The sequence below is a fragment of the Gigantopelta aegis genome, chromosome 7 (genome assembly GCF_016097555.1).
Source record: "Gigantopelta aegis isolate Gae_Host chromosome 7, Gae_host_genome, whole genome shotgun sequence".
NCBI lineage: Eukaryota > Metazoa > Mollusca > Gastropoda > Neomphalida > Peltospiridae > Gigantopelta > Gigantopelta aegis.
In genome coordinates, this window is record NC_054705.1 from 46,770,582 (window position 1) to 46,792,284 (window position 21,703).

Sequence of the window (21,703 nt, forward strand, 5' to 3'; positions counted from 1 at the left end):
ACCTTCAACTCATCTCCAATCTGGTGATTATATAGCTGTTAATACTAACACGGTGCACCGTCATGCAATACCTTCAACTGATCTCCAATCCAGTGATTATATAGCTGTTAATACTAACACGGTGCACTGTCATGCAATACCTTCAACTCATCTCCAATCCAGTGATTATATAGCTGTTAATACTAACACGGTGCACCGTCATGCAATACCTTCAACTGATCTCCAAACGCGCATCCAATAATTATATAGCTGTTAATACTAACACGGTGCACTGTCATGCAATACCTTCAACTCATCTCCAATCACCTGTCCGGTGATTATATAGTAGATGATTTGGCCGTTACAAACCAGTGACTTAGTCTGTACTAAATATGACGTCATCACGATGTGGCAAACATGCACAATGACATCACATAGTTTAACCTTCTGACCACTGCAGGCAACACACTGTATACCGCATATAGTAAGTTCACTCATTCATATTTCACGCACGTGAAATATAAACATTATTTCACCCGGGACATAAATTTTATAATAACTGGTGACTTGTTTATTATCCTTTATGTTATATAATATAATTTTGTTAATGGTAAGTAGTTTATTATTGAGGACAATATTTCAAAATCTGTAGGTAACCAGACATGATAATGTTTGTTTACATAGACTAGGTAACTGATAGTGTTTGGTTATGTGAATTATATTTACATATAACTGGTGAGTTACAATTTGACTACTCGTAGGCTGCACATTAAATGTCTAAAATTCTATCTAGAACAGAATAAAAACCATTGAATATTTGGAATACAGGGCAAGATGTTGTGCAGTGGTAAAGTGCTTGCTTGATGCACGGTCGGTTTGGGATCAGTCCTTGTCAGTGGGCCCTTTGGCTATTTCTCGCTCCAGCCAGTGCACCATGAATGGTACATCAAAGGCTGTGGTATGTGCTATCCTGTCTATGGGATGGTGCATATAAAAGATCCCTTGCTGCTAATCGAAAAGAGTTGCCCATGAAGTAGTGACAGCGGGTTTCCTCCCTCAATATCTGTGTGGTCCTTAACCATATGTCCGACGCCATATAACCGTAAATAAAATGTGTTGAGTGCGTCGTTAAATAAAACATTTCCTTCCTTTTGGAATACATTGTTTTGCTGATCCTTAATTCTGCAACTGTTCATTCTAGACCATAAAAGATTGGTGGTTCATGTCAGTTTGGTCTTGTGGTTTACGTGAATGTGCATCAAGGGAGATAACATTGACTTCATAAGGTTTATTGTTTTTTATTCCTGGAGAACACTAACTTTTGTTGTTTTTTTATGCCTGGAGAACACCAACTTTTGTTGTTGTTTTTATTCCTGGAGAACACCAATTTTTTTAAAATTTTTATTCCTGGTCACCCAATTTTAAAAAAGAAGAAGAAAAAGTCTAGGAGAGCTGATGACAATGCGGCCAATTTCTTATTTTTTATTCCTGGTCACCCAATTTTAAAAAAGAAGAAGAAAAAGTCTAGGAGAGCTGATGACAATGCGGCCAATTTCTTATTTTTTATTCCTGGTCACCCAATTTAAAAAGAAAGAAGAAAAAGTCTAGGAGAGCTGATGACAATGTGGCCAATTTCTTATTTTTTATTCCTTGTCACCCAATTTAAAAAGAAAGAAGAAAAAGTCTAGGTGAGCTGATGACAATGTGGCCAATTTCTTGTTTTTTACTCCTGGTCACCCAATTTAAAAAGAAAGAAGAAAAAGTCTAGGAGAGCTGATGACAATGTGGCCAATTTCTTATTTTTTATTCCTGGTCACCCAATTTAAAAAAAAAAGAAAAAAAGTCTAGGAGAGCTGATGACAATGTGGCCAATTTCTTATTTTTTATTCTATAAGGAGGGACCTATAGGTTTTGTCTTCATCCTTCTGTCTGTATGTTGGTCCGGCCGTCTGTCCATACATCCATTTTAGTCATTTTCTGCAAAAGAGTGTTTTTGTTATGCCTTCTATGTAAAACGTATCAAGTCCACAATGGGTGATCTTAAGTTGAAATAAGTAAAGTAAATGAAGGACTGAATTTCAAACCAGTATGAAAATCAGAACATAACGCCTTGAACAGAGTAACGATCGTTGAAGTCAGTTTTTAGATAAAATGGCACCTAAACTCGTCATATGTTTCTTTTCACAATGCCTTGAGATATTGAGCTGAAATTTTATGTATAGATCAAGTTTAACTTTCATGGCGATTTACCTTTTTATATTTTTGCAATGTCTCAAGATATAACGCTGAAATTTTGTATATAGCTTTATCATGTTCTATTAAAGATCAAGTTTGACTTGCATGGCATTTTGTCAATTTTTTCAAACATTTATGGCCCTTCAACTTAGGAGATATAAAAATTATGGTTTTGGGGATTTTTTATTTTTATTTTGCAAAGCAATGCCTGAAGATTTTGAGATGCTATTTTGTATATAGCTTTGTTGGGCCCAGTAGGGGACAAGTATTGCTTTAGCAGTACTCTCAGAATGTTGTTAACATCTATTTGGATCTTGGTTGTTGCTGGACAGGTAGGTGACATGTATTGCTTTAGCAGTACTCTCAGAATGTTGTTAACATCTATTTGGATCTTGGTTGTTGGGCCAGGTATGGGACAAGTATTGCTTTAGCAGTACTCTCAGAATGTTGTTAACATCTATTTGGATCTTGGTTGTTGGGCCTGGTAGGGGACATGTATTGCTTTAGCAGTACTCTCAGAATGTTGTTAACATCTATTTGGATCTTGGTTGTTGGGCCAGGTAGGGGACAAGTATTGCTTTAGCAGTACTCTCAGAATGTTGTTAACATCTATTTGGATCTTGGTTGTCTGGGCCAGGTAGGGTTTCTGGGCCACATGTATTGCTTTAGCAGTACTCTCTGAATGTTGTTAACATCTATTTGATCTTGGTTTCTGGGCCAGGTAGGGGACATGTATTGCTTTAGCAGTACTCTCAGAATGTTGTTAACATCTATTTGGATCTTGGTTGTTGGGCCAGGTAGGGGACAAGTATTGCTTTAGCAGTACTCTCAGAATGTTGTTAACATCTATTTGGATCTTGGTTGTTGCTTGGCCAGGTAGGGGACAAGTATTGCTTTAGCAGTACTCTCAGAATGTTGTTAACATCTATTTGGATCTTGGTTGTTGCTGGGCCAGGTAGGTGACATGTATTGCTTTAGCAGTACTCTCAGAATGTTGTTAACATCTATTTGGATCTTGGTTGTTGGGCCTGGTAGGGGACATGTATTGCTTTAGCAGTACTCTCAGAATGTTGTTAACATCTATTTGGATCTTGGTTGTTGGGCGTGGTAGGGGACAAGTATTGCTTTAGCAGTACTCTCAGAATGTTGTTAACATCTATTTGGATCTTGGTTGTTGTTGGGCCAGGTAGGGGAGATGTATTTCTTTAGCAGTACTCTCAGAATGTTGTTAACATCTATTTGGATCTTGGTTTCTGGGCCAGGTAGGGGACATGTATTGCTTTAGCAGTACTCTCTGAATGTTGTTAACATCTATTTGATCTTGGTTTCTGGGCCAGGTAGGGGACATGTATTGCTTTAGCAGTACTCTCTGAATGTTGTTAACATCTATTTGGATCTTGGTTGCTGGGCCAGGTAACATCTATTTGGGTTTCTGGGCCAGATGTATTGCTTTAGCAGTACTCTCTGAATGTTGTTAACATCTATTTGGATCTTGGTTGTTGGGCGTGGTAGGGGACAGGTAGGGAATGTTGTTAGATCTTGTAGGTTGTATTTCTTTAGCAGTACTCTCAGAATGTTGTTAACATCTATTTGGATCTTGGTTTCTGGGCCAGGTAGGGGACATGTATTGCTTTAGCAGTACTCTCAGAATGTTGTTAACATCTATTTGGATCTTGGTTGTTGCTGGGCCAGGTAGGGGACATGTATTGCTTTAGCAGTACTCTCAGAATGTTGTTAACATCTATTTGGATCTTGGTTGTTGGGCCAGGTAGGGGACATGTATTGCTTTAGCAGTACTCTCTGAATGTATTGCTTTAGCAGTACTCTCTGAATGTTGTTAACATCTATTTGGATCTTGGTTCTCAGTGTGGGCCCAGGTAGGGGACATGTATTGCTTTAGCAGTACTCTCAGAATGAACATCTATTTGTCTTGGTTGTTGCTGGGCCAGGTAGGGGACATGTATAGCTAGCAGTACTCTCAGAATGTTGTTAACATCTATTTGGATCTTGGTTGTTGGGCGTGGTAGGGGACAAGTATTGCTTTAGCAGTACTCTCTGAATGTAGGATCTTGGTTGTTGTTGGGCCACATGTATTGCTTTAGCAGTACTCTCAGAATGTTGTTAACATCTATTTGATCTTGGTTTCTGGGCCAGGTAGGGGACATGTATTGCTTTAGCAGTACTCTCTGAATGTTGTTAACATCTATTTGATCTTGGTTTCTGGGCCAGGTAGGGGACATGTATTGCTTTAGCAGTACTCTCAGAATGTTGTTAACATCTATTTGGATCTTGGTTGTTGGGCCAGGTAGGGGACATGTATTGCTTTAGCAGTACTCTCTGAATGTTGTTAACATCTATTTGGATCTTGGTTGCTGGGCCAGGTAGGGGAGATGTATTGCTTTAGCAGTACTCTCAGAATGTTGTTAACATCTATTTGGATCTTGGTTGTTGTTGGGCCAGGTAGGGGACAAGTATTGCTTTAGCAGTACTCTCAGAATGTTGTTAACATTTATTTGGATCTTGGTTGTTGGGCCAGGTAGGGGACATGTATTGCTTTAGCAGTACTCTCAGAATGTTGTTAACATCTATTTGGATCTTGGTTGTTGCTGGGCCAGGTAGGGGACATGTATAGCTTTAGCAGTACTCTCAGAATGTTGTTAACATCTATTTGGATCTTGGTTGTTGGGCCTGGTAGGGGAGATGTATTGCTTTAGCAGTACTCTCTGAATGTTGTTAACATCTATTTGGATCTTGGTTGTTGGGCCAGGTAGGGGACATGTATTGCTTTAGCAGTACTCTCTGAATGTTGTTAACATCTATTTGGATCTTGGTTGTTGCTGGGTCTGGTAGTGGACATGTATTGCTTTAGCAGTACTCTCAGAATGTTGTTAACATCTATTTGGATCTTGGTTGTTGGGCCAGGTAGGGGACAAGTATTGCTTTAGCAGTACTCTCTGAATGTTGTTAACATCTATTTGGATCTTGGTTGTTGGGCCAGGTAGGGGACATGTATTGCTTTAGCAGTACTCTCAGAATGGTTGCTGTTTTTTTACTTCCGGAAAGCATCAACATTTTGTTGTTTTATATTCCAGGAGAACACTAACATTTTGTTGTTTTATATTGCAGGAGAGCACCAACTTTTGTTGTTTTATATTCCAGGAGAACACCAAGTTTTGTTGTTTTATATTGCAGGAGAGCTGATGACCACAGCTAGCTGGATGCGTCAGTTCATTGAGAAGCATCCAAGCTACAAACACGACTCGGTTGTTTCTGAACGCATCTCATACGACCTGCTGACTAAATGCGACGAAGTGTCTCACGGAAAGATCAGCGAGCCGGGGCTACTGTTCCTGCCCGTTCATAAATCTGGCAACGTTCCCAATGCAGTCATCAAAACACATCAGTACCTGGACTCAAAGAATCAACGGAAATAAAATGCATAGTTCTGAATATATACATAATCGGAGGGGAAAAAAGTGAAAAAAGTTGCACATAATGGGGCCTGTGTAAACAATTTATACATAACAGGGCATAATTCTGAATACATGTAACCAGAAAAAAAGAGAGAAAAAAATGTTGCACGTAATGGGGTTTGTATAAAAAATGTATGCATAACAGGGCATAATTCTGATCATATATGTAACCGGAAAATACAAAAAAAAATGTTGCACATAATAGGGTCTATTCAGAAATGTTATGGATAACAGGGCCCATAGGACGATACAAGAACTTTATATATAACACGGCCTATAGGACGATACAAGAACTTTATATATAACACGGCGGCCTATGGGCCGATACAAGAACTTTATGTTTAACACGGCCTATAGGACGATACAAGAACTTTATATGTAACACAGCCTATAGGATGATACAAGAACTTTATATGTAACATGGCCTATGGGCCGATACAAGAACTTTATATATAACACGGCCTATAGGATGATACAAGAACTTTATATATAACACGGCCTATGGGCCGATACAAGAACTGTATATATAACACAGCCTTCAGGCTGTTTACAGTTCATGTAACTACATAAACTGGCCCAAACAAACAACTCTATACATAATGAGGCTTATACAAGAACTTAATACATAACACAGCGTTCAGGCTGTTTACAGTTCATGTAACTACATAAACTGGCCCAAACAAACAACTCTATACATAATGAGGCTTATACAAGAACTTAATACATAACACAGCGTTCAGGCTGTTTACAATTCATGTAACTACATAAACTGGCCCAAACAAACAACTCTATACATAATGAGGCTTATACAAGAACTTAATACATAACACAGCCTTCAGGCTGTTTACAATTCATGTAACTACATAAACTGGCCCAAACAAACAACTCTATACATAATGAGGCCTATACATGTAGGTCCCTGGTCTAATACTTTTCCGATTCAACAGTTCAGTATTTTTTACAGAGCATTTATTAGGAACAATCACTGCCTCCAAGGAGAAACTTTTTTGCAGGTGCTATGTAAAATTATAAAAATTTATAAATTTGTTGAATGAATAATTTTTACTTTATTTTAATGAACAGTTCAGCTCATATTTTGTATTTACTTATATGGTTAGAAAATATGTTTTTACAAATTATGAGGACATTATTTTGTTTCCATCTGCTAAAAATTTGGTTTAGATATTTTATATAATATATATGAATTACGTGTATGTAGTGAGAAATACAATATTTGCAAGGTAACCCCAGCATGAATTGTTTTTATTTTATCTTATAAAATTTAAGTTTAAAATTTAAAAATAATATATAGTTAGACACAACGCTCAAGCCATTACATTTTTGTGCTAAAGTGTTGAATTATTTACTATAGTTTTATATTTAGAAATAGGTTAGTTGCAAGGAATTACATGTTTTTGTTTCATTTCTTGAAAGTTACAGTATGTTAAATTTTTAAAGATATAAAATTTACATTGTTGAAAATGTTATTTACAAACTGCACGAAGGCAATATGTTTGTTTTGTTTCACATACCAAAAGGTTATTTGAAAATATGTAGATGACTATATAGTTAGAAATATCTGCTTTGCAAGACTGAAGGAAGGAAATGTTTTATTTAACGACGCACTCAACACATTTTATTTCCGGTTATATGGCATTGGACATATGGTTAAGGACCACACAGATATCGAGAGAGAAAACCCGCTGTCGCCACTTCATGGGCTACTCTTTTCGATTAGCAGCAAGGGATCTATTATATGCACCATCCCATAGATAGGATAGCACATACCACAGCCTTTGATGTATCAGTTGTGGTGCACTGGCTGGAGCAAGAAATAGCCCAATGGGCCCACCGACGGGGATCGTTCCCAGACTGACCGCGCATCAAACGAGCGCTTTACCACTAGGCTATGTCTCACCCCTTGCAAGACTGAAGACATGTTTTGGTTTATTGTCCCTCTACCAAACATTAAGTTAAGTTTTTATAGATACATGTATATTATGTAGTTACAGCTATGTTATATTATGTAGTTACAGCTATGTTATATTATGTAGTTACAGCTATGTTATATAATGTAGTTACAGCTATGCTATATTATGTAGTTACAGCTATGTTATATTATGTAGTTACAGCTATGTTATATAATGTAGTTACAGCTATGTTATATTATGTAGTTACAGCTATGTTATATAATGTAGTTACAGCTATGTTATATTATGTAGTTACAGCTATGTTATATTATGTAGTTACAGCTATGTTATATAATGTAGTTACAGCTATGTTATATAATGTAGTTACAGCTATGTTATATAATGTAGTTACAGCTATGTTATATTATGTAGTTACAGCTATGTTATATTATGTAGTTAAGCTATGTTATATAATGTAGTTACAGCTATGCTATATAATGTAGTTACAGCTATGTTATATTATGTAGTTACAGCTATGCTATATTATGTAGTTACAGCTATGTTATATAATGTAGTTACAACTATGCTATATTATGTAGTTACAGCTATGTTATATAATGTAGTTACAACTATGCTATATTATGTAGTTACAGCTATGTTATATAATGTAGTTACAACTATGCTATATTATGTAGTTACAACTATGTTATATAATGTAGTTACAGCTATGTTATATTATGTAGTTACAACTATGTTATTCACAATTTTTTATATAAATATATGACTAAAATATGTTAGTACTGATGATGAAGGCATTTTCTTTTCTTGTTTCATTAAATAAAAATTGAGTTCAAAATTTTTATATTATTATATAGTTAAAAATATGTTAACAATGCATTAAATGTTTTATTTTATCCACTAAAGTTTAGGTTTACAATTTTTATATAATATATACTTAGAAATATTTTGTGCACAAGACCAAATGCATTTATTGTTTCAGTGCTAACAACTGTTAAATTATTTTCTATAGTTACATAGTTAGAACTTTGGTATTTGTTTGCAAGTCAAGAGACAAATTATGTGGGTTTTTTGGTTTTATCTGCTAAAAGCTAATTTCTTATAATATGTGATTAGAAATGTTATTCACAATGCTATCTTTGTTTTCTTCTTTATTACATTTTTTGTGTAATAATTAATTTAAAATTCAAATATGTCATTCCCATGACTGTATTTTTAAACTTAACTTTAAATGAATTTTTTTTATATACTCTTCAAAAAATGTTGGGGAACTCTTAATAAGAATTTACAATTACCAAAATTGTAAGGTATATTAGCTGTGGAGAATGGTTATATGATAATAGTGAATTAGTTGGGAAAACGTTACAACCGGTAATTCAGTATTACAGTAGGTTTTATGACCACCAATGATCTTGAAGGACGATTGGGGTCAGAAGTGAAATTTGAAAATTGACGTTTTTTTATCAGTAAATTGCAAATTGAAACAATAAAAATGACTAAATACAAAACAATAACAACTGTATGAACAACAGAATGGAAAACGATTGACAGAAATAATGTTCCACAGTGATTAATGGACCTTCTTGGAACTGGTTAAAATCGAGAATGACACCCCACGCACGTATACGGGGCAACTGCCTGATGCATGTGCAAACTATGGAATGTGTTTCGGTGTGTTGATAAACAGACCTGAACGTTCTTTACTAGGATGTTTGTGGTCAAAACGTATGTTCAGTCTAATAGTTGATTTTAACATTAATATTTCAGGTTCCCCTACTTTTTGAAGAGTATAGTTATAAAATTGTTATTTGCATGGATGAAAGCATTACTTGTGTTTCATCTGCTGTCCACAGTAATGCCTTTTAATAGGCTAAACTAAAACTAGTTTTGAAATGTTGATGGCTACATTTCACTGTACATACTGTTGTAAGGGAATGCAGATGTTCACATAATGATGATCGTCATTGTTTTACTGACATTAACATTAAATAGTTTTGGCCTTGAAAATGGAAATAAATTTTAAAGGAAACAAAAGGCATTTTTGTTTTAAAAACCCCCATAAAAGTAGAACCTATGCCTATTAGGTGTGTTAACATAATTATTCTTAAAATTTTATTCATTCTGGCTTCATAAGCAAGCTTTCTGCAGGTTGACTTGTATAAACTGCATGACACAAAGTCATTATCAGTGGAATTGCCGATTAAATAAGATTTGTTACATCTCAATAGACAATATAAGACTAAGGCCCATTTTCCATTAGTCCACGTTTATCATTACAGTGCAGACACACCGTACTCTGTGTAGATAGGCGATTCCGTGCCTGGGCCTTCAACATGCTGAATTGTTTTAATTAATGAGCAGTTTATTCCACACTTGATTTTTACAGCGCAGTTAAGTAGTTACTTTCAGCTTTAAAGTACACTTCAACGAAATCAAATTTTGTATAGTAATGCACTTGTGTTAACGTAACTATGGAAAAGCTCGTTTTCGTGCACAGAAACCTGCACAGTAAATTGTGTTAATGGGAGGCGGGTTGATTGTTACTGAACGCGAATCTGGTTTTATCTATTTTTAGCCAGACATTCTTGAGCCAGGACTAGCTCTAGGTGAAGTCCACATGTCACCAAATTGTCTATATGGAACTTAAACAAAATACACAAAGCCAAATGGGGTTTTTGTGTTTTTTATTTTTTTACCAAATCCACACAAAATCTGACATTAACTTAAGGTAAAATGTGAAGTATATTATTATTATTCAATAACACTATAGATCATTGACAGTTTGTTCTGCTTGTGAAACGAGATTCTTCTGTACCCTTGAGATGTGGTTGTCTGTATAAGTCACATAAATGTTCAAAATGTGTGATATCTTCTCCACCCATCATGCTATAACATAGCAGCTATATTGTCTCTTGTATTAAAGCAGTTGGCAACATATTTTGATAACAAAGTAAAATGAGTTTATTAAACCCATTGTAGTTTTAAATTTGTATTTTGCATTACATCAGTATGATGTTAAAGAAGTCTTAAGTTTTAAGTGCTATGTTGATAAATAAATATGTACTCTGGTTGATAAAGAAATGTTCAACAGTTTCAAGTGATATGTTAATAAATAAATCTATAACTGTTTCAAGTGATATGTTAAATAAATCTATAACAGTTTCAAGTGACATGTTAATAAATAAATCTATAACAGTTTCAAGTGTTATGTTAATAAATAAATCTATAAAAGTTTCAAGTGACATGTTAATAAATAAATCTATAACAGTTTCAAGTGTTATGTTAATAAATAAATCTATAACAGTTTCAAGTGATATGTTAATAAATAAATCTATAACAGTTTCAAGTGATATGTTAAATAAATCTATAACAGTTTCAATTGTTATGTTAATAAATCTATAACAGTTTCAAGTGATATGTTAGTTTCAAGTGATATGTTGATAAATAAATCTATAACAGTTTCAAGTGTTATGTTGATAAATAAATCTATAACAGTTTCAAGTGTTATGTTAATAAATAAATCTATAACAGTTTCAAGTGTTATGTTGATTAATAAATATATAACAATTTCAAGTGATATGTTAATGAATAAATCTATAACAGTTTCAAGTGTTATGTTGATGAATCTGTAATTGTGATGTTTATGTTTATGATGAAAATCATGTTTATAAATATTTATGTTTGGGAACAATACATTAGTTGCATTTGTATAAAGTTGTTTTGTTTTTATTATACAAGTATTACATGTACCGGGGAACTTTGTTTTCAGTGTCATGTCGCCATTTGCTGTGCAAGTTTCAGAGATTGCTGCACAATTCTGAAATGTTAACTAGTAGATGGTAATCAATTTTCATCATATTAACAAATGTTGCTAGTCACAATTCTGAAATGTTAACTAGTAGATGGTACTCAATTTTCATCATATTAACAAATGTTGCTAATCACAATTCTGAAATGTTAACTAGTACATGGTAATCAATTTTCATCATATTAACAAATGTTGCTAGTCACAATTCTGAAATGTTAACTAGTAGATGGTAATCAATTTTCATCATATTAACAAATGTTGCTAGTCACAATTCTGAAATGTTAACTAGTAGATGGTAATCAATTTTCATCATATTAACAAATGTTGCTAGTCACAATTCTGAAATGTTAACTAGTAGATGGTAATCAATTTTCATCATATTAACAAATGTTACAAATCACAATTCTGAGAGTTAAATATTCACTTATGTATACTGAAAAAGAAACAATGTGAATGTTTATATATATATATATTATATATATTTTTTTTTTTGTTGTTGTTGTTGTTGTTCATAATAACATTAATTAGGTATACAAACTGTCAAAATGAGCCTACCATGTTCAAAGACATTGATAATTTTAACAAACAAAAAAACCCTAATGGAATTCAAACTGAATAATTTAAAATAAATTAGAATTTTTTTTAATTTTTTTGGTCAATCTTTTTCATTCTGTTGATCATACAGTTGTTATTTTGATTGTTTGAATTTGCGATTTACTGATAAAAAAAAAAAACCGTCAACTTTCAAATTTCACATCTGACCCCAATCGTCCTTCAAGATCTTTGGTGGTAATAAAACCTACTGTAATACTGAACTACCGGTTGTAATGTGTGCCCAATTAATTCACTATTATCATATAACCATTCCCCACAGCTAATATACCATACAATTTTGGCAACTGTAAATTCTTATTAGAGTTACCCTACTTTATATATATATATATATATATATATATATAGATAGATAGATAGATAGATAGATAGATATATATATATATATATATATATATATATATTATATATATATAATATATATATATATATATATATATATATATATATATATATATATATATATATATATATATATATATATATAGATAGATAGATAGATAGATAGATAGATAGATAGATAGATCTTACAAGACTTGGCCTTTAAAGTTATAGAACTTTATTCTTTGTATAGCAGGAACGTGTACAGAGGTTGGGGTTTGAAAGCCTCGTGCTCTAAGCAAATTTTCTTTCTTTTAATGTACTTTTCTGGGGTGGGGGAGCATATCCCCTAAAAACATCGTTCGCCAGTCTAGATCTCCCCTGCACAGGCTTATGTATAGTGAGGTGTCCGCTATGCACAGTCCTGTAGTCCGTTGATTAAGGTGACATGACTATCAGGTTCATCTTTGTACTAAAACGAAACTACACACGCGCCTGTAATGAGAGGTGTCCGCTCTGTACAGTTTCGTAGTCCGTTGATTAAGGTGACGTGACTAGCAGGGTCATCTCTGTACTAAAAGCAAAACTTTACGTTTGATTGTTTTGTCTCTGTTTATGTTCTGCTAGATTGTTCAGTGGTCGTAGAAATTTAAAAACGTTTTTCTTTTTTTAATTTTCCGATGATGTGATTATTAAAATGTGCATCACAATCTGAGTGTAAATAAAATTCTGTTACTTTTCACTGCGTTATTTTCTTCACAATAAAACTGGGGAAACCTCCCCCCCCCCAAAAAAAAAAAAACAACAACAACAACCCCACAACTAAAAATGTTTTAATACTTGGGGCACGCCAAATCCAAACCAATTAAGTCACTCACATTCTCTCTCTCTCTCTCTCTCTCTCTCTCTCTCTCTCTCTCTCTCTCTCTCTCTCTCTCTCTCCTGTGTGTGTCTCTCTCTATCTCTATTTCTCTCTCTCTCTGTCTCCCTCTCTGTCTCTCTTCCTCTCTCTCTCTCTCTCTCTCTCTCTCTCTCTCTCTCTCTCTCTCTCTCTCTCTCTCTCTCTCTCTCTCTCTCTCTCTCTCTCTCACCCACTCACCCACTCACCCACCCCACACACACACTTTTTGGCACCTTCCTTCGCATGTGGTAATTAAATGTGAAATTTATCAAACTAATATTATAGTAATACATTTAAAAATAATTTGATATGTGCTTTGTTATAGATATTAATTTCGATTAAAGTTTTCTCTAAAACCGTACATTTTAATCTAAATCAAGTTTAAATCGTCCAAGCGAATCGGTTTGTCAACTGTACACCCCAAATAGTAACGCCATTGTGGCAAACAAACTACAGCCGGACAGTCTATCGTGAGATTGTTTACAAGTTACTATTGACAACTGGGAAAACACGCCGACCCGGTTTGGACTTGATCAGCGAAGCGTGCCTTCGGATATATTTTATGTGTATATCTGGACGAAGAAATACCGAATAGTAAGTGTTTTGTTTGTTTGTGGTTTGTTTCTATGTCTTAAAGACTACACCTATTGTATTGTTATTGTTTTACACCCAGTAGTGATGCACTAGGCCTAGTACGATAAATAATATATTACACAGACCTACGATGCAGTTTGTGTCCGTAGGTTAACAGTGTGTGTTTATAGTTTTCGGCCCACATGACCAGGGCCGTTCCCAGAGGCTAGCATAAAATAACTAAGGGGGGGGGGGGGGGGGGGGATCCATAAAAGTAATAAATTTGGTTCAAGTGTCGTAACTATCGGAGAAGGGGTCATTCAAGTTGCGTTACGCTCGAGGTGTGGGTGGGTATAGGTCCAAACATTATGTAGCGTTACAGGCAGGGGGTGGGAGAGTGGATGTACTGAACGGCGTTACGTGACGCACTTTCTTAATTACTAAAATATTTTGTTGTTTTCTGTTGGATTTTTTGCTAGACGTATACACACAATAACAATATTAAATCGAGTTTAAAAAATGCGTATCAGCGCTTTTCAAAATCGAAAAACAGTACGTTAAAATTATATTTGACCCATCGCATGACTTGTTTGTAAATGGAGTTGAGGGTGAGGGGGTCCAAACGAAACACTAAGCATTTCTATATGGATTGCAACTACTATTGTGAGTACAAGGATGGAAGTACATGGTGAAAAGGTTTCAGAACAGGCGGTGTTGCCGGCCTGTCTCTCACTTTAGTAACTGTTTGACACACAATAGCCGATGTCTTTTTCCTGCTGGGGTGTCGTTAAACATTAGTTCATTCATTCATCCATTAATTCCATCGTTTTTGCGTGAATGTGAATATGTACGCTCGTCTCGTACGCTTATGTAGGAGGCAGGGAACTATAGAACAATACGAAAGCAGGATAGCGCTTATATATTAAACGCGCTCTGTCACGGATGGTTGACCTAATTACTGACCCAGCAAAATATTATATGACAATATATACATTTGATTTGTACCTAAAAGTATTTTGTTGAACCATCTACATAACCACCATATCACACTTATTATTGATATTTTATAAAAAAAAATAATAATTGAATTATTATTCTCCATAATTCTGAGAAAAATATTTGGAGAGCAGAGGGTGACGTTATATTTTGAGTCACGTGACGGCATTCCCCGAATAACCGCAGTGCCAAAACGATTTACCAAGCTCGTGTAACGAGAACGCTTGACCGTCCTCTGCGACGTAGGGTAAATAGAAAAAAACCCCAATGAAAATAAGTTACTAAAAATTAATAAAAACATGTACTGAATGATATTAAGCTTATACATTAATTTATTTTAGTAACAGAAGCATGTTAAACGTCGACAATCCCGACTAGTTAGGCCTTTGCATCTATAGGTAAATTTATCGTTAGTCGTACGCGAAAAACTCTAAACATGTGGATCACAAACACCGTCATTTTCCACCTTGTCAAATTCATTATTATACAAAATATGCCATAACAGCTGACTTGGGATAGGAATTGTTACATTTTTAATGAATACTCTGAACTAGACGGTGTTTATATACGATGTGACTATATATACGAAGGCCGTGTCTATAGCCTACACTAACGAGGGCTGGCTATATTCACAGCAAAAATGTATATAGGCGGTAAATAAGTACATGTATTTGATTGATCCATATTACCGAACCATCTGGAACAGGAGGAATACATACTAAGTACTGTACGAACAGTGCATTTTCTGAACAGGGGACGGGGTGGGGGAGTATATGAATTTAGCGGACCCTTTTGTGTACGTTTTCCATAGATATATGAATAGCGTCATATTGTCCCTACAGTACTAAACAAAAATTAATTATAATAAATAAATAATAATAACGGTAGTAATAATAATAATGATAATGATGATGAATAAATAAATAAAATAACAATTACAAATTATCAGCGCCTGAGGTAGATTAACTGAAAGAGAAACTAACTACGGACAGTACACAAACAAACAACAGGGCTTGAACTTAATAATTTTTCACTGATTGCAATTTTGAGGCTGCTTACGTAAATTTTGTAAAAAAAAGTTAATTTTACCGTAAATAAATATGACTAAAAGGTTATTTTGCTGTATTTAGTCACATTTCAAATGCTCAAAATTGCAAGGGCCAATAAAACTCAAAATACATTTTTTTATAGGCTACTAGTAAAGCTTAGACCACTCCCGGGTCCCCTCTAAATTTATGTAACGTTTCTGTAACAACCTCCCCCACCCACCCCACCCCACCGCGACGTGATTTTACCAATATTATAATACATGTAATAAAAAAATAATAATACACAATTATTACTACTACTACTACTACTACTACTACTACTACTACTACTACTACTACTACTACTACTACTACTATTATTAGCCTACTACTACCTTTTTGGGGTGGAGGGGCGGTGTTTTATCTGGAGGAGTTTTGGCTATAAAAATGCAAGCTTAACGTGCGTGAACACACGCACAAACGGCAGGCTGAACTTGTCCCTGCACGTAGAACTGGATTCAACTGGGTTAAGTAATAATTAGCCAACCTTTGGACGACAAAACATGCAACAGTATACTGGGGTTTTTACGCTATACATTAAAACCGAAATACCACTTTGCGAACCAGTCAAAATAATTTGCACACGCGCCTAATAATAATAATAATAATAAATGGCGAGTTCATGTTCAGACTGTTTATTATTTTTATTTTCGTCATGAAATAATATATATTTTTATTATTTGCCATGTATATAGCCGGCCCTCATTTGTCAAATCTCTATACATGGCGATCGTTTATATAAAATCCACAAATACATTATACGGTTGTCGTGTATATATAGCCTCATCACTACGAGTCTCTTTTTTCCGTATTTTTATGACTTTACAAGAAGACTTCCAAATTTTAAAAATGAAGCGTGTCGTGGAATTCCCTCGATCGTAGTTCAATTAAAATGTTTTGGATCAGACAATAACTAGGTTTTGTATTCCAAATGAATGTAAGTTTCATTTATAATACATATTTAGAGAAACAAGGCCCTCTAAATCCGTGATTGATTGTGAATCCTTTAAAGCCGCACACCCTATTTCCATCCAGCGAAAATAAATTATAACTTGGTTAATCTACAAACCTGTAACACACTTAGATCACGTTTTTATCAAATGGAGTGAAAAAGCAGGTTTTATATCGATAAATACCATGCGAATCCCCATGTCACAATTGCTTGAAATAATTTTGAAAGTTTGTATTCTGATGTCACCGGTAGATGTCGTTCGAAGCACAACAATGCCTACGTCACGACAAATTTCACAGACTTGGGGTGCGTTCTTTTCACCTCTCCTGGACATGTTCCAACCGTTCTGTCCTGGTTGTATCCCCTCTCCAGATATCGCAGGACTTAGCAAAATTATTGGTTTTAAGGGCTTGTAACGTTTTGTATTGAGATACTTACTTGTCTGAACTTTATTGTTACTGAAAATGTTCACGAACTGTGAAGAAAAATTTCACAAATGAACAACAACAAATCGGATGTTGATTGCGGGAACCGTGCACGAGAAAACAAACCGAACCAAAATGATAACCGTCACGTGGTATACCAACATCTGTGACGTTTACACAGGAAGATTCCCTCTAAAAAATAGATTGGACCTCGCTTGCTTAACGTTTTTTTCTCGACAACACGTCTTGCGAAAAAAAGCAAAAAATGTATTTCGTGGTTTTACAAACATCAGGATTACCAAAAAGCACTTCAGGTGAATGGAAATGTGTATTCTAAATAATAAAATGTAAGTAAAGTGCAATTTTATTTGTGAAAAATGGGGTTTAATAGCGAAAAACAACGCCGTAATGGTTAACAAATAGCGTAACTAGGGTGTGTCCCTTTAAGACAGTAACTGGTTATTTCATTTAACCTGTAGGCCTAATCCTACATACCAGTAATACGAATATCAAATGAAATTAACTATTTTAGTTTCAATGTAAATAATCATATTCTTAATGGCTAGTTTGTTTAACACCCAGAAGCCGATGTGTGTTTTGTGCCAGGTGTTTTTAAACATTCGTTTATTCACTGCCCATGGACGGAATAAGTATTTAGGCTAACTGTTGAACGTGCAGCGAGCCGTTTGTCGCTAACGCTAGCTAAACTAAACCGTAAACCACTCTGGAGACCAGTCAAAATAGATTGCAAACGCTTAGCGGAAACCGGCTGGCTGAACGCAATGCCTAGTTTAGTTGTATTCGGGGTTTCTCTGACGTCGTCCTAAGAGCAACGATTATACCCGAGATGTTCCGATTGCAATACGTTTTTCTAGCACACGTTATTAAAAGTGATAGATTTTTATTATAGTAATTAAAAATAAACTGAACTTCTTTTTATGCAAAATGCACACAAAATGACGTCACACTTGACGTTATTAAAACGTACTATAAACCTTTTAAACTGTACGTGCAAAATGGCATATATGTTTACCAAGCACGTGTATAAAGTGTTGCTCATGGAATCATCCAACGTATGTATATGTTTTGAATACGACTGAACTTTGGTACTCACTTACGGCATGTTTCTACTGTACTATTAATTTTATATGAACCGAAATGTCACGAAATATACTATTTAAAACAAATTATGGGTCCGTAAATATAGTTTATATACACGTTTACACCATTAAGCCTATACTAAACGCAACACAATTTACAACGAGCAAGATGTCTGCGCCTAATAAGCGAATGCAGAAACGATCCTCGATTATTTGATAACATTGACAAAAACCAGTGAAAAGTAGGAGACCTACCCTACATTGTGTCAGATACATGCAGCAATAGTGTTTGTGTAGATGAACACGAACTGCACGTGCACTTGTGGTTCATGTGCGTAAATGTCTCTCATCCTACAGTTATTAACATGGTAGCTGGTATGAGTTTGGAATTGGTCGTAGGTAACTGACACTAGAAGATAGGGGTGTGGCTCTTGTATGGTTCCAAGACGGAAACTCATAAAAACGATGTTGCATAAACGCTTAATATTGGTCTAAACCACCGTTTGGTCCATTTGTCTTGTTGCTGTTTATTTTCCGTTTGATGCGCCCTCGATCTAGGTTCTATTCTCGTCGATGGTCCCATAGGGTATATTTCGTTTCCACTAGACCCCCACATCTGGTGTAACAAAGAACTTGGTATGTACTATCTTGTCTGTGCTGCTAATCGGACAATAAAAGAGTAGCGCATGGAGTGGCGTCAGCAGGTTTCCTCTCTCATTGTGTGTAGTCCTTGACCATATGTCTGACGCCAAACAACTAATGAAAACATGTTGAGTGGCGTCATTAAATAAAACATTCCTTCCGTCCTCCCTTCCTTCCATGCCATGGGCTTATTCTCGTTCCAAACAGCTAGCGCTTCACATTTGATATAACAGGCCGAGGTACGTACTGTCCTGTCTGTTGGATGGTGCATATACAATATTCCTTGCTAGTAATTGGAAAGAAGAGCGTATGATGTGGCGACAGCGGGGTTCCTTCCTCAATTGTGCGTTCCCTAACCATATAACAGTCTCATCTGTGGGATGCTGCATATACACGATCCTCCCCTGCAGCGGGTTTCCTTCCTCAGTTGTGCGTTTCCTAGCCATATAACAGTCTTATCTGTGGGATGCTGCATATATAAGATCCCCTGCTGTTAAACGAAAAATAGTAGTTCATTGCGTGGGTGTAGCGGGTTTCCTCTCCCAATGTGTTGTCCGACGATATATAGCCGTAGATAAAATGTCTTTGGGTGTCTTTAAATAAAACTAAAATATTTCTTTCTTTTCAGAACATGGAGTTACCGGTCACCACTCGAGTGAACTTCACCTCCGTCGACAACAGCATTAGCGGCCACTACAACGACATGCAGCCGACGTCGCTGATGGGCAAACTGCGCGACCACTACTACAACAAGGGGAAGCCCAAGACAGCTCACGCCAAACACTTCGCCCGCTGCCTGTTTCTGTTTGAGGCGTTCACGCAGCTGTACACGACGCTGACGCACCTCATCCCGTACTGCTACAGCGAGTACGACCCCTGGACGCAGTACTACCTCAAAGTGCTCGTCTTCTACATGTTCGCCATGGCCATGGCCAACTGGCTGTGCGTCACCCTGTACGACACGTCCGTGCCCAGGACGAGGGACCGGCCCTACCTATTCGCCAGTGGCAGCACCGACAGTCCGCCCGAACACTTCATACCGAGGCTGGAGAAGAACCAGAACGGTCACGTGTCCTCTGAATACGACTCGGACGAGAAGGACCGGATGCCGTGGAAGTACTGCGAGATCTGTCGGCTGTGGGCCCCGCCCCGCGCCCACCACTGCGACTTCTGCAAGGTGTGCATCCTCAAGAGAGACCACCATTGTTTCTTCGTTGGAAACTGCATCGGCTTCAGAAACCAGAGGTACTTCGTCGTGCTGTCGCTCTACATGGTGGTCATCGGTCTTTGGGGAGGCTACTTGACGGCGGCTTACATCGCCGGAAACTACTGGGCGGAAGCCACCTGCTGGGATTTCCTACTTCCGGTGACCATCACGAAACTGCTGCTGGGGTACATGGACTTGCTCTACGCGCTCGTAATATTTCAGTCGTACTGTCTGTGGTTTTTCGGGTCTGTGGCCGTGTTTTACTTCCTCAGTCAGATGAGCATCATAGCGCAGGGACTGACGCTGTACGAGCTAGCCAAGAACATCCCCATCAAAAACAACTCGAGAGTCTCGCAGAATATGCGCAGTGTGTTCGGAGACTTCTGGGCACTGAACTTCCTGTTTCCGGCTCAGATCCTCTTTAAACAGAGGGAGGATGGAACGAGGTGGGAATGCGTCAAGCTACTGCATAACAACAATAATGTCAAACAGAGTCTTTAGTTAGAAAAACAACAACAAACACAAAACACTAACCCTGTGAGAGCAAGAAATGGTTGGCAGTTATGTTTGTTTGACGCAAATAACAGACAGGACACCACATACCACAGTTGATTCTGTGACGCAAAGAACAGACAGACATGACACCACATACCACAGTTATGTTTGTGTGATGCAAAGAAGATCAAATAGCTAAAACCATGGTATGTGTGGTCTGTATATATCCCTTATTAGGCCTAACACCCTCGCATAATTAAATTGACTGACCCTAGTTATAAGTACAATACATTTAGACTGTGGTACGTGGTGTCCTGTCTGTGGGAAAGTACATATAAAAGGTTCCTTGCTGTTAATGAAAAATGTCGCGGCTTTCCTCTACATTTCAGAGTTGTCGAATGTTTGACATCTAGTAGCCGATTGTAAATCAATATGGTCTAGTGGTGTCGTTAAACAGAACTAGGAGGGGAGGGGAGGGGAAAAGGGGACAAGCAAAACAAAACGAATCTGGACACTAATTCAGGGAGAGAGGGGCACTTTCTCAAACTAGATTTAAAAGGGCACTTTTGAAACTAAAAAGGTATGTATTCGTATTTTTCGGCAGACCAACGAGCTGCTTTGATAGATCTAGATTTATCCTTGTTTTGAACTTTAATATTGTTACTTCTCTGCATTCGTTAACTTTTTCCAACCGATCATTTTCCATCAAGTTTTTCATTTTCTTCATTTGGGAACGTTTCCCATACTCGTCGTGTTATAATGAAAGGACCCTTGCTGTTAATAGAAACGAACAGCGCAAGAAGCAGTAGTTTGTTCAATCATGTGCAATTTCTCGTTTCCAAGGGAAATATTTAAAATGTGATATATTGTATGTGAAGATGTATTCATATAATTTATTGAAAATAAGAGAATACAAACAATAAAATTAAAACAGTAAAATGTTTGCGTTGTTGTCCAACTCAAGTTCC

General features: G+C 36.3%; 2 protein-coding genes across 3 annotated transcripts in view; both read left to right on the forward strand.

Annotated features, from left to right (window-relative positions):
• Positions 1 to 6,932, forward strand: part of LOC121376922 (glutamate--cysteine ligase catalytic subunit-like) — a 92,361-nt gene extending 85,429 nt beyond the window's left edge. For both annotated transcript variants that reach the window (XM_041504726.1, XM_041504727.1), the window contains one exon: positions 5,407 to 6,932. In XM_041504726.1, coding sequence (XP_041360660.1) covers positions 5,407 to 5,648 — 242 coding nt within the window. In that variant the 3' untranslated portion in view covers positions 5,649 to 6,932. The remainder of the gene's footprint in view (positions 1 to 5,406) is intronic.
• Positions 6,933 to 13,533: 6,601 nt separating this feature from the next.
• Positions 13,534 to 21,666, forward strand: LOC121377358 (palmitoyltransferase ERF2-like). The gene is made up of 2 exons (XM_041505319.1): positions 13,534 to 13,851; positions 19,662 to 21,666. The coding sequence occupies exon 2, from the start codon at positions 19,665 to 19,667 to the stop codon at positions 20,739 to 20,741; it is 1,077 nt and encodes a 358-aa protein (XP_041361253.1). The 5' UTR covers positions 13,534 to 13,851; positions 19,662 to 19,664; the 3' UTR covers positions 20,742 to 21,666.
• The last annotated feature ends 37 nt before the right edge of the window (positions 21,667 to 21,703 follow it).

Excerpts from the sequence above, each read along its gene's own strand:
- LOC121377358 (XM_041505319.1), top strand. The coding sequence starts at position 19,665 with ATGGAGTTACCGGTCACCACTCGAGTGAACTTCACCTCCGTCGACAAC.